At 54.6% G+C, this 11,174-nt stretch overlaps 1 protein-coding gene across 2 annotated transcripts in view; it reads left to right on the forward strand.

Moving 5' to 3' along the window:
* Window positions 1–6: 6 nt before the first annotated feature.
* KANSL2 (KAT8 regulatory NSL complex subunit 2) overlaps window positions 7–11,174 on the forward strand; it is a 13,851-nt gene continuing 2,683 nt past the window's right edge. For both annotated transcript variants that reach the window (XM_017728704.1, XM_008629447.2), the window contains exons 1-8: window positions 7–140; window positions 236–493; window positions 2,501–2,679; window positions 3,139–3,253; window positions 4,404–4,567; window positions 6,434–6,600; window positions 7,474–7,570; window positions 10,434–10,687. In XM_017728704.1, coding sequence (XP_017584193.1) covers window positions 243–493; window positions 2,501–2,679; window positions 3,139–3,253; window positions 4,404–4,567; window positions 6,434–6,600; window positions 7,474–7,570; window positions 10,434–10,687 — 1,227 coding nt within the window. In that variant the 5' untranslated portion in view covers window positions 7–140; window positions 236–242. The remainder of the gene's footprint in view (window positions 141–235; window positions 494–2,500; window positions 2,680–3,138; window positions 3,254–4,403; window positions 4,568–6,433; window positions 6,601–7,473; window positions 7,571–10,433; window positions 10,688–11,174) is intronic.

Consider the following 11,174-nt stretch of genomic DNA (forward strand, 5'->3'; position numbering starts at 1 on the left):
GGCACTGGGAGCATCCAGGAAATGCACTGAGGGTGCACTGGGAGAAGAGGATCCCACCCAGATTTCTGCAGGGCTAAAAGTTCCCTCGAACATTATTGGGAATTACCTCCTTAGGAGCAGCCTCATCTTCTGCTATAGGGGTCAGACTTTTATTCAAATTAATTTCCCGCTGCTGCTTTTCATTTTATCACCGGTTTATTTATTTCTCTTTCCTTGCTCTGCATCCCTCCTGCAGCGTCGGCATGAACAGGATCCGGATCCATGTGTTGCCAACGAGCCGAGGCCGCCTGACCCCAGTGCCGCGGCCGCAGGAGCCCCTGGCCTGTGCCTTCGCCCCCCGGCCCTGCTCCCAGCCCCGCCTGGAAGGGCAGGAATTCTGCATCAAGCACATCCTCGAGGACAGGAATGCTCCCTTCAAGCAGTGCAGCTACGTGTCCACAAAGAACGGGAAGCGTTGTCCCAACGCCGCTCCCAAACCTGAGAAGAAGGATGGGTGAGTGGCTTTGCCTCCTGGTTTTCCAGTTCCAAACCCTATGGAATTAAAAGAGGCAGGGGGAGGTTTTTCTCTTCGTCTTCCCTGTTGAAGGAACAGCTGGAGCTGTGTCAGGGGAGGTTTATATTGGATTTTGGGAAGAGGTTCTTCCCCCAGTTGAGCACCAGAACAGCTCCTCAGGGCAGTGGTCACATTCGCAAGCGACCCTGCCAGAACCCAAGGAGTGTTTGGATAATGCATCCAGGAACATGGTGGGATTTTGGGATGTCCTGTGTAAGGCCAGGATTTGGACCTGGTGATCCTTGTGGGTCCCTTTCAGTCTATTCCATGATTTTTCTCCTTCAGCTGCTGCACTTGGGTTACCTCTGAGAAGTATCTCCCTTTTTCTAAAGTGTTTCTAAGCTGGAAAAAGACTCCATGGAGTCGTTTTGGGACCGTGGGCTGTGCCCTGGCCAAGCAGAAGGTGGCTGGAGTGCTCCAGGCCCCACACTGGATCCATCTGTGCTGTCCCTCCCTCATCCCAGCACTTCCCACTGCCTGTGCCAGTGGATAATCCCCAGTGCAGCCACTCGGGTCCCTGTGGAGCTTTGATCTGGTTGTGCTGCTGCTGTCCTGAGCTCTTTAAAATGCTCCAAGTGCTGGGGATGGAAGGGGATGGAACAGTTACGGACACAGCGATAGAGCACAGATTCCTCACAGGAGCATTGCTTCCAGGGATTTACAGGGATGTGGACACTGGTTGTCTCCATCCTGGTCCCTGTGCCATAAAATGTGGGGAAGGCAGAGTCCAGTGAGAATGTTTGGAAGCAGAAGAGCTCAAAAACTCACCCACCTCACTGGCTTTAACTGGAAGCTCTTTTCTCTGCCTGCTGCCGGTGCCAGAGGTGACCTTCCCACAGTGCTGAGTGGGCTCTCAGCATTCCCAGGCTGGACCTGCAGCCAGCTCTCTATGAGAGATTCCAGGTGCCGGGGGGTGTTCCCTGCCCTTCTGCCCTGCTCAGGTGAAACCCTGCACCCAGAGCTGCCTCCAGCCCTGTCCCCAGCACAGGAAAAACATGGAGCTGTTGGAGCGAGTCTAGAGAGGCACCAAGCTGAGTAGAGGGATGGAGCAGCTCTCCTGGAAGGAAAGGCTGAGAGAATTGGGATTGTTCTGGAGAAGAGAAGCCCAGAGGTGACCTAATTGTGACCTTCCAGGGCCTGAAGGAGCTGAAGGAAAGATGGAGAGATTGTTTGCAAGGGATGGAGTGCCAGGATGAGGGGGAATGGCTTCCCACTGCCAGAGGGCAGGGCTAGGTGGGATATTTGGAACAAATTCCTTCCTGTGAGGGTGGGGAGGCCCTGGCACAGGTGCCCAGAGCAGCTGTGGCTGCCCCTGGATCCCTGGCAGTGCCCAAGGCCAGGCTGGAGGGGGCTTGGAGCAGCCTGGGATGGTGGAAGGTGTCCCTGCCCATGGCAGGGGCTGGGATGGGATGAGTTTTACATTCCCTCCCAATCCAAAGCATCCTGAGATTCTGTGAAAATGCAGGAATGTGGAAGGTTTGGGAGCTGTTCCAGGGTTGGTGGCTGCTCCTTTGGAATGGCTGTGCTCATTGAAATCCTTTCAGGGGCCTCTTAGAAAGAGGATTTTTTCCCCCCGCATTTTCTCTCACATGAGGAAAAGACGAAGATTTTAATCCCCAGATTATTGTGGCATCCTGCATTGAAGCCAAGAGACTTCAAAGCCTCAGGAATGCATTTAGCCAAAACAAAAGGCCCAGGATCTGTGGGAGCTGCTCCTCTGAGCGAGGTGTCCCCTCCGTGTTTGGATGCTCCCGAGATTGCCGAGCCCTGCTGTTGGAGGCAAAGCTGGGATGCGCTCTGGGGTTTGGTGATGGAGGAAGGATTCCAGCAGCAGGAGCTGGGAGGGGACTCAGATCAGCTTTTAGATTCTCCCTACCCAAACTATTCCACGCTTCCTTGCCTGGCTGAGGGCCGGGGGTCATAACGAGCTCGTGGTTTGTCCCTCAGCACCTCGTTCTGCGCGGAGCACGCCCGGCGGAACGCGCTGGCGCTCCAGGCTCAGGTGAAGAAATCCAACCCCGGGCCCGTGGGCGAGACCCTCCTGTGCCAGCTGAGCTCCTATGCCCGGGCAGAGCTGGGCTCCCAGAGCATGGACAGCAGCCGGAGCGAGGCCAGCCGCATCCTGGGTAAGGACTGAACCCAAAAGCAGTGCTGGGCTGCTCTGTGGGGGAAAGCCAAGAACATCCCTTCTTAAGTCCAGTGGGAAAAAGATCCCATGGTCTGGAAGTAAAAGCTGGGGTTTTGTTAAGCCTGGTGTGTCTCACCTGCAGAGAAATCACGCTGCCAGACCCAAATCCTGCAGGTTTAGCATGGAAATGTTAGTGAGGCTGCTGGATAGTACCACCGGATTTCCGTGGTTCCTGGGAGGGCTGGAGCATCGCTCCCAGTGTGTTCTGGCAGTTCCAAGCTGGGAGGTTTCCTGTTGTTTCCTGCTCCATGTCCATCACTCACAGTTTTGGGGTGGAGAATTCCCTCTTGGCACGAGGCAGAGCCGGCTCAGCTCCATGGGGCCGAGCTCCGGGGTGTCCCTGGCCATCCGGGGATGTGGGACAGTGTCCTGTGACTCCCGGTGCTGTGTCCTGCAGATGAGGACAGCTGGAGTGACTGCGAGCAGGACCCTGTCACCGTGGAGCAGACGTGGCGTGGGGACCCTGACAGTGAGGCTGACAGCATCGACAGCGACCAGGAGGATCCTCTCAAGTAGGTTGGGGAGTTAAATCTGTGTTACATTCTGGGGGGAAGGGGCTCAGCCTGGAAAAAAGGCTCAGAGGGAACCTTCTGGCCCTCCACAACTTCCTGACAAGAGGCTGCAGCCAGGTGGGGGTCAGGCTTTGCTCCCAAGAAACCAGGACAAGGGGAAACGGCCTCAGTCTGTGCCAGGGGAGGTTCAGGTTGGACATCAGGAGGAATTTCTTCATGGAAAGAGTTGTCAGGCATTGGAACTGCCCAGGAAGGTGGTGGAGTCCCCATCCTTGGTGGTGTCCAAGGAATTGACTGGATGTGGCACTCAGGGCTCTGATGGGGGTTGGTCACAGGTTGGAACTTAGTCCTGGAGAGCTTCTCCAACCTCTGGGATTCCGTGGTGGCTGCTGCCTGCTACACACGTGTTGTATGTTCTGGGCTCACTGAGGTACATTCGACACACGTGTTACGTGTTCTGGCTCCAGGGGACGGAGGTTGTGTTAAAAAGGTGATGACATCAGTGGTTTTTCATGGATTTGTGCCCATGTGGTTTGTTGGCTGTCCTGGAGCTGGGGTTTTCTGGGAAACATTTGCTGCTCATCCTCTTCCACAGTGGGGTGGATCGCTCAGCAGCTTCTCTGGGTGATCCCTTCTCTTAAAGTCTGAAATTGAGTATTTCAGCTCATCACTTGCTGATGGTGTAACCCAGAATTTTCCTAATAACATCAGTATTGTTGGGGGAGGGCGGATCAACCCTGAGGCAGCCCCACAGCCTTTGGAAGAATAATCCTGAGAGAATTGCCCCCAACCTTGGCGGGTTCAGCCTTGAGAGACCCCCACACCCTTCAGGAGAACAGCCCGATGGGACCCCCCCACATCATTTGGGGTTTAGCCCTGACAGACCTCCACACCCTTTGTGGCAACAACCCCAAGGGACCCCCACACCCTGAGCGGGATCAGCCCTGAGGGACCCCCACACCCTTTTGGAGAACAGCCCCAAGGGACCCCCACACCCTTTGGGGGTTCATCCCTGAGGAACCCCCAGACTCTTCAGCAGAAAAATCCCATAGGATTCCCCACACCCTTCAGGGATCAATCCCCACACCCTTTGGGGGGGATCAGTCTCCAGGGACCCTCCCAGCCAGACCCTCTTGTGTGGGTTTTCCAGGCACGCCGGCGTGTACACGGCTGAGGAGGTGGCTCTGATCATGCGGGAGAAGCTGATCCGGCTCCAGTCCCTCTACATCGACCAGTTCAAGCGGCTCCAGCACCTGCTGAAGGAGAAGAAGCGCCGCTTCCTGCACAGCCGGAAGGGAGAGCACGAGGCCATCGGTGAGCCCGGGACCTCCTGCCTGAGGGCGTGCACAAAAAAATCTGCTAAAAAATGGGGGTTTGGGCCTTTCTAAAGGCAGATTTCAGAGCAGGGTAAGGGGAGGGTTCCACACTTGGAGCAGGTGTTTCGTTGAAGGGGCTGGAGCACAAGGAGAAGGGTCTGGAGAACTGAGGGAGCTGGGAGAGGCTGAGCCTGATGCCTTTTTGGGACTACCTGAAAACAGAGGCTAGACAAAATTAAGAGGATAAAAGCAGTTCTATTTCTTGAAGGGCCTTCAGGTACATTAGGGCAGTCAAAGCCCCCAGGAGCTACACCCAAAATGGATGTCAGGTCATGGATTTTCATACTTTTTTATAAGTTTCGTCCATTTGCATATCAGGGGTTAATCCTTCAATTACAGCTTCAGGTAATGAAGTCATTTACTCCCAAGTTTGCTCCCCTCCAACTCACTGTTGTTTACATTTCTCGGGGCCTGAGACAGTGAGGTGTCCTTGAGCTTCAGGCCTAGAGAGGAATTGTTTTGCCTGACCAGAATGGGAGAACAGTAGCTAACAGTCTATATGGAGTTTAGAATTATACACTGAAGAATTACAGGATATGAAAAACATAAAAGCTACAATCCTAAGGCCTGGAGAAAAGGAAGCTCAGGTGAGACCATCTCACTCTCTGTAAGTCCCTGATAGGAGGGTGCAGCCAGATGGGGATCAGGATCTGCTCCCACAGAACAATGAGACAAGAGGAAATGGCCTCAGTCTGTGCCAGGGGAGGTTTGGGTTGGACATCAAGAGGATTTCTTTAGGGAAAAGGTGGTCAGGCATTGGAACTGCCCAGGGAGGTGGTGGAGTCCCCATCCCTGGAGGTGTTCAAGGAACAACTGGACATTGCACTCAGTGCTCTGGTCTGGCTGACAAGGTAGGGATCAGTCACAGGTTGGACTCTGATCCTGGAGAGCTCTTCTGAGTCCACGATTCTGTGCTGGTCCCATGCCCAGAGATCCATATCATTAGAGTTCCAAAGCTCATGCTTTTCTTTGCTCTTCAGAGCTTGCAGCGTTGGCAGGAAATGAGCTGTAATGTTAATTCTGAGACAAAAGCACTTATTTTGTACTGGGATTTCCTGTTTTTTCCTTTTACGAACAAAAAATATTCATCCATAAGGCCCTTGGTGTGTGGACAGGAGTTGGTTCCAGTAACACCAGTGCTGCTTCACTGGCAAATTCCTCCTTAGCATGGATGCAGCTTTCCCTCTGCCTCTGCTGACGTTCTCCCTGTGCAGAATATGCTCTTGGGAGCAGGAATTCCCAGTTCAACAGAGGCAAAACCGAGTTGTATAACTGATCCCAAGTAGTGCAGAGCAAAGGACTCTTTTTTTTTTTCCAGCATCGTCCTTTAATAGCTCATCCTGGAAAACGCCATAATTCAGCTCAGGCTCAAGTAAAAATAACCAGGAGTTTGGTACATACCAATTTTGCAGAACTCTTTTTAGCAATCGAGTCAGAGAAAAGCAGATCCTGAGCGTTGCCCTGTAATTACACTGGGAATGCTGGCGGGAAGCTTCCAGAACTCGCACAGGAGCGACCTGGAATTTGACAAGCTTCTGTTCTGCTGCTGAAATCACAACGGATGGGAGCGGCTGAATTATTTTTAAAGGAGGTTTTAAAAATACTCTGTGGGCCCAAGCGTTCCTGGTGCATGGTGAGAGGTCGGGATAAATTTTGGGATGGAACCTGCACCGCCAGGCACGGCACCCAAAGCTTCCCCTTGGTCCTGTGGATGGAGCCCTTGACGGCTGATTCGGGCTCTCGATGCCAAAAAAAAAAACGGGCAGGTGGGTGGAGATTCCTGACTCTTCTTTTATTTCTGCAGGGAGCAGCCTCCTGACAGGGCCCGAGGGGCTGATGGCCAAGGAGAGGGAGAATCTAAAGCGGCTCAAGTGCCTCCGGCGCTACCGGCAGCGCTACGGGGTGGAGGCTCTGCTGCACCGGCAGCTCCGGGAGCGCAGGGTCCTGGCCACCGACGGCGCGGCCCAGCAGGTCCGTGGGGACATCCTGGATGGGTGTCTCCTCTTGTGTCTTTCTGGGAGTTGATCCCAGGCCCTGGCAGATTTTCCCCTTCCTGCAAGGATAGCCCTGGCTGTCACCCTCGCGGGTTTGGAGAAGCTCCTGGGTTTGTTGAGGCTTGGGGGAGTTTGCGGGAGATTGTGGATCTGTGGTAGCTCCTGGGTCTGCAGGAGCTCTCGGGTCCGTGGGAGCTCTTGGTGTCCACACCTTGAATCCTGGGGTCAGTTTTGGGCTCCTTGCAGCAAGAAAGACACCGAGGGTCAAGTCTGGAGAAGGGAGCGGAGCTGGGGAAGGGACTGGAGCACAAAGATAAGGGGCTGGAAAACTGAGTAATTGAGGGAGCTGGGGGGGCCCAGCTTGGAGAAAAGGAGGCTCAGGGTATTTGTGGGCTTGGGGATTTTTGGGAGCTCCTGGGTCTGTAGGAGCTCATGGGTTTGTGAGAGCTCATGGGTTTGTCAAGGCTCTCAGGTTTTTGGGAGCTCTTGGGTCTATGTGAGCTCCTGGGTCTGAGTGAGTCCATTCCAGTGCCTAAAGGAGGCTTAATAAAAAGAGGGAGAGGGAGTTTTTACATAGACAGGCAGTGACAGGACAAGAGGGAATGGTTTTAAGCTAAGATATGAGAGGTTTAGGTGGGATATTGGGAACAAATTCCTCCCTGCAAGGTTGGGGAGGCACTGGCACAGGTTGCCCAGAGAAGCTGTGGCTGTCCCCTCGCTGAAAGTGTCCAAGGCCAGGTTGGATGTGGCTTAGAGCACCGTGGGATAGTGGAAGGTGTCCCTGCCCTTGGGAGCAGGAGCTTAAGGAGCTTTAAGGTCTCTCCCAACCCAACCCATTCCATGATTTCAGGCACACACCACCCGCTCCAGCCAGCGCTGCTTGGCCTTTGTTGATGACGTCCGATGCTCCAACCAGTCCCTCCCCATGACCCGGCACTGCCTCACACGTATCCTTTGATCCTGACACTGTTCCCAGCTGTCTGCCAGCAGTTTGCCCTGTGGCTGTGCCTCCTTTGTCCCTCTCTGGCCCTGAATCAAGGCCGTCGGTTTGCTGTAGCCGTTGGTTTCAAGCAGGAGCCCAGAGGAAACGTCTCCCTGTCTGTTGGTGCTCCCATCCCGTGGAACAGCCAATTCGTGAGGGAGCAACAAAGGGCTGGGCTGGTCCCAGGGGTGGTCCTGCCGTGGCCTCTTGGGTCCAGAGCATCCAAACAGGGTGGGCATTTCACTTGGAAGCAGAGATCCCGAGCTGTGAGGGATGTGCATGAATCCCCTTCAGGGATGGAGACTCCACCACCTCCCTGAGCAGCCCTTCCAATGTCTGACCACCCTTTCCATGAAGAAATTCCTCCTGATGAATTCAGAAATTCCTGAACATCCCATGGCAAAGCCTGAGGCTGTTTCCTCTTGTCCTGTCCCTTGTTGCCTGGGAGCAGAGCCTGTCCCCCACCTGAGGACACACACACCAGAGCGTGGCCTTGGGGATTTTTGGGAGGGTCTGGAAGGGTAGTTCCGAGCCTTTTTGGAGCTGCTGTGGCCCACCTCAGTCTCTGTGACCCCTGGGAAAGTTCTCGTGTGTGTGTGAACAGCTTTGAGCTGTTCCACTTCCCAAATCAGCCTCAGCTATTGGAGAGCCAGCACTGCAAGTTCCACTGGGATCCCTCAGCTCAGGGATCAGCCCCCAGCATGGGATCAAGGATCACCCAGCTCAGGGATGACCCCCAGTATGGGATCCCTGACTCCAGCATTGCCCTGGGTGCATCAGCTCTATCCACTCTTGTGGGAGTGGGTGGATGTGTCCAGATTTGGATCAGGTTGGAGCTGCAGGAGCGAGCAGTGGGGTGAGTCAGGACAAGTTCTGGCACTGGGTCCCAGGACTGGGTGAGGAGGAGCTTCTGGATCTGTGGAAGATCTTGGGTTTGTGGGGGAGGTGCTGGATTTGTGGGAGCTCTTGGGTTTATCAGAGTTCCTGGGTCTGTGGGAACTCCTGGGTTTGTGGAACTTCTGGATTTGTGGGAGCTCCTGGGTCTGGAGGAGCTTATGAGTTTTTGGGAGCTCTTGGGTCTGGAGGAGCTTTCAGATTTTTTGGAGATTCTGGATTTTTGAAAGCCCCTGGGTTCACATTGTCCCTGGAGTTGTCAGACTCCCCCAGCCCTGTGCAGGGAGCAGGAGCTGGAAGCTGCCTTTGTTTCTCTCTAACCACCACAGACCTCAAAATAAAGAGGAGAAATCCCATAAAACAGCTGGAGAAGCTGCTGTTGGCAGCTGCCACTCCCGGGAGGGAGGGGAAGAGCTGGGTCTGGCAGGAGCTCTCAGCTGACCCTCACTGACACAAACAAGCTTTTCCTCGGGCAGCTGATAACATTGATAACATCTGCGGCTTTTTGGGAGGCTCTTGGGCTCTGTTTGCTTTCAGGAGCTGGATTGTTTGTGACAGGGCACTAAAGGGATGGCGAAAGGCTGGGAGGCTCCAGATGGAGCCTGGGATTTTTGTCCTCTTGGCAGTCTGTGCTTTTGGCTACCAGTTAAGTCGGTGCTGGGAGTTGGCTCCAGGAGATGAAAATCTGCCTTCCCCATCCCCTGGTCCCTCACCACTTCTGCCCTTGGGTGTCCCAGGTCTGTCTCTGTTGGGCTGGGCTCTGACATTGCTGCCAGCCTGGATTATGGCTCTGCCAGGAAGTGGATTCATGAGAAATCCTTGGAGCAGGGAGGAGAGAAGGGTGAATCTCAAACCTAGACAGCTGAAGAAATTGATGTAAACATGGTGTCTTTTCCCAGTTTGTGTGAGTTTGGGAATATTTTCCCCTCTCCCACACTGTGTGTGGTGTGTGAGGAAATTGCAGCGTGAACCCCCCCAAAGCTGGAGAGCAGTTGGGATGATCCTGGTTGGAAGGGGATGGAAGAGGAGGAAGGGGGGAAGAAAGAGGAAGGGGTTGGAAGAAAAGGATGGGGATCAGAAGAGGAGGAGGAAGAGGAAGAAGGAGTTGGAAGAAGAGGCTGGAAGAAGTGAATGGGGATTGGGAAAAGAGGAAGGGATAGGAAGAAGAGAAAGATTAAAAGAGGAGGAAAAGGGTGGAAAAGGAGGAATGGGGTCAGAAGAGAGAGGGGTGGGAAGAGGAGGAAGGAGTTGGAAGAGGAGGATGGCATCAGAAGAGAATGGGGCTTGGAAGAAAAGGATGGGCGTGGGAAGAGAAAGAAGGGGTGGGAAGCGGAAAGGTTTGGAAGGTGATAGGATCAGAGCAGGATGGGGTTTGATCTGTAGCTTCTGTGCCTCTGGATTTCTCTGCAAGTGTGATGCAGTTGAAGCAGAGTTTGAGATTAAAGGCAGGAAATCCCATTTACACCTCTGGCAGGAACAGGTTTTCCATTGGGAAGGAAAATGCAGTGGGAAGATGGAAATACCATAACTAAACTCCTGGCTGTGGGAAAGGCATTGTGTGTGCTGGGATCTCCCTGCCTGTGGGGCTGGAGCTGATCGTTTTCCACGGATGTCTGCAAACAAAAGTTAATCCCGTGCCTTTGTGCCATCCATCTGAGGATCTGTGAGTGGTTTACAGGGATCCAGCCACATCTCCCAGCCCCCACGGGGGGGGGGGCTGTGGCTGCTGTCCCAGTTTTCCATCATGGAAATTATGTCACCCACATCCCTGGGCAGTTGGGGTGCAGCTCTAGGCTCTGGATTGCTGATCTGGGAGAAATGGGGGGGTAGTTTAACACCATTTGTGGGGGAGTTGGGAGCGTTTCTCAGCGTTCATCCTTCTGGATGTGTTTCTGGCCGTACCTCTGCTGCTTTCCTTGACTGCCTCTTCCCAGATATCTGCCAGGATACAAACCAGACACTCTTCAAGCCGTGCCAGGGCTCAGAGGAAGTTCCATGCAACAAGCCTGTGCCCGTGAGCCTCTCTGAGGAGCCCTGTTGCCCCCTGCCCCCCCGCCTGCCCCCCCAGATGTACGTCCCCGAGCAGGTCCTGGCTGTCCCCCAGGAGCTGGGAGCTGCTCCCACCGATCTGTACCTGAGCGCGGCCGAGCTCCAGCCCACGGAGAGTTTGCCTCTGGAATTCAGCGATGTAAGTGGGTCCCACGGGGACACTGCCCTCCTGAGAGCCCGCCCAGAATGCTGCATCTGGGTCTGGGATGCTCAGCGCAGGAGGAGCTGCTGGAGCGAGGCCAAAGGAGGCCACGGAGCTGCTCCAAGGGCTGGAACACCTCTGGAGCCAGGCTGGGAGAGCTGGGGGTGCTCACCTGGAGAGGAGAGGGATCCAGGGACACCTTAGAGCCCCTTCCAGTGCCTGCAGAGAGGTGGAGAGGGACTTGGGACAAGGGATGGAGCGCCAGGATGAGGGGGAATGGCTTCCCACTGCCAGAGACAGGGTTAGATGGGCTATTGGGAAGGAATTCCTGTGAGGGTGGGGAGGCCCTGGCACAGGTGCCCAGAGAAGCTGTGGCTGCCCCATCCTTGGAAGTGTTCAAGGCCACATTGGACAGGGCTTGGAGCAGCCTGGGATAGTGAAAGGTGTCCCTGCTCCTGGCAGAGGGGTTGACACTGGGAGATTT

Source organism: Corvus brachyrhynchos, unplaced genomic scaffold (genome assembly GCF_000691975.1).
Source record: "Corvus brachyrhynchos isolate BGI_N302 unplaced genomic scaffold, ASM69197v1 scaffold193, whole genome shotgun sequence".
Classification (NCBI taxonomy): Eukaryota; Metazoa; Chordata; class Aves; order Passeriformes; family Corvidae; genus Corvus; species Corvus brachyrhynchos.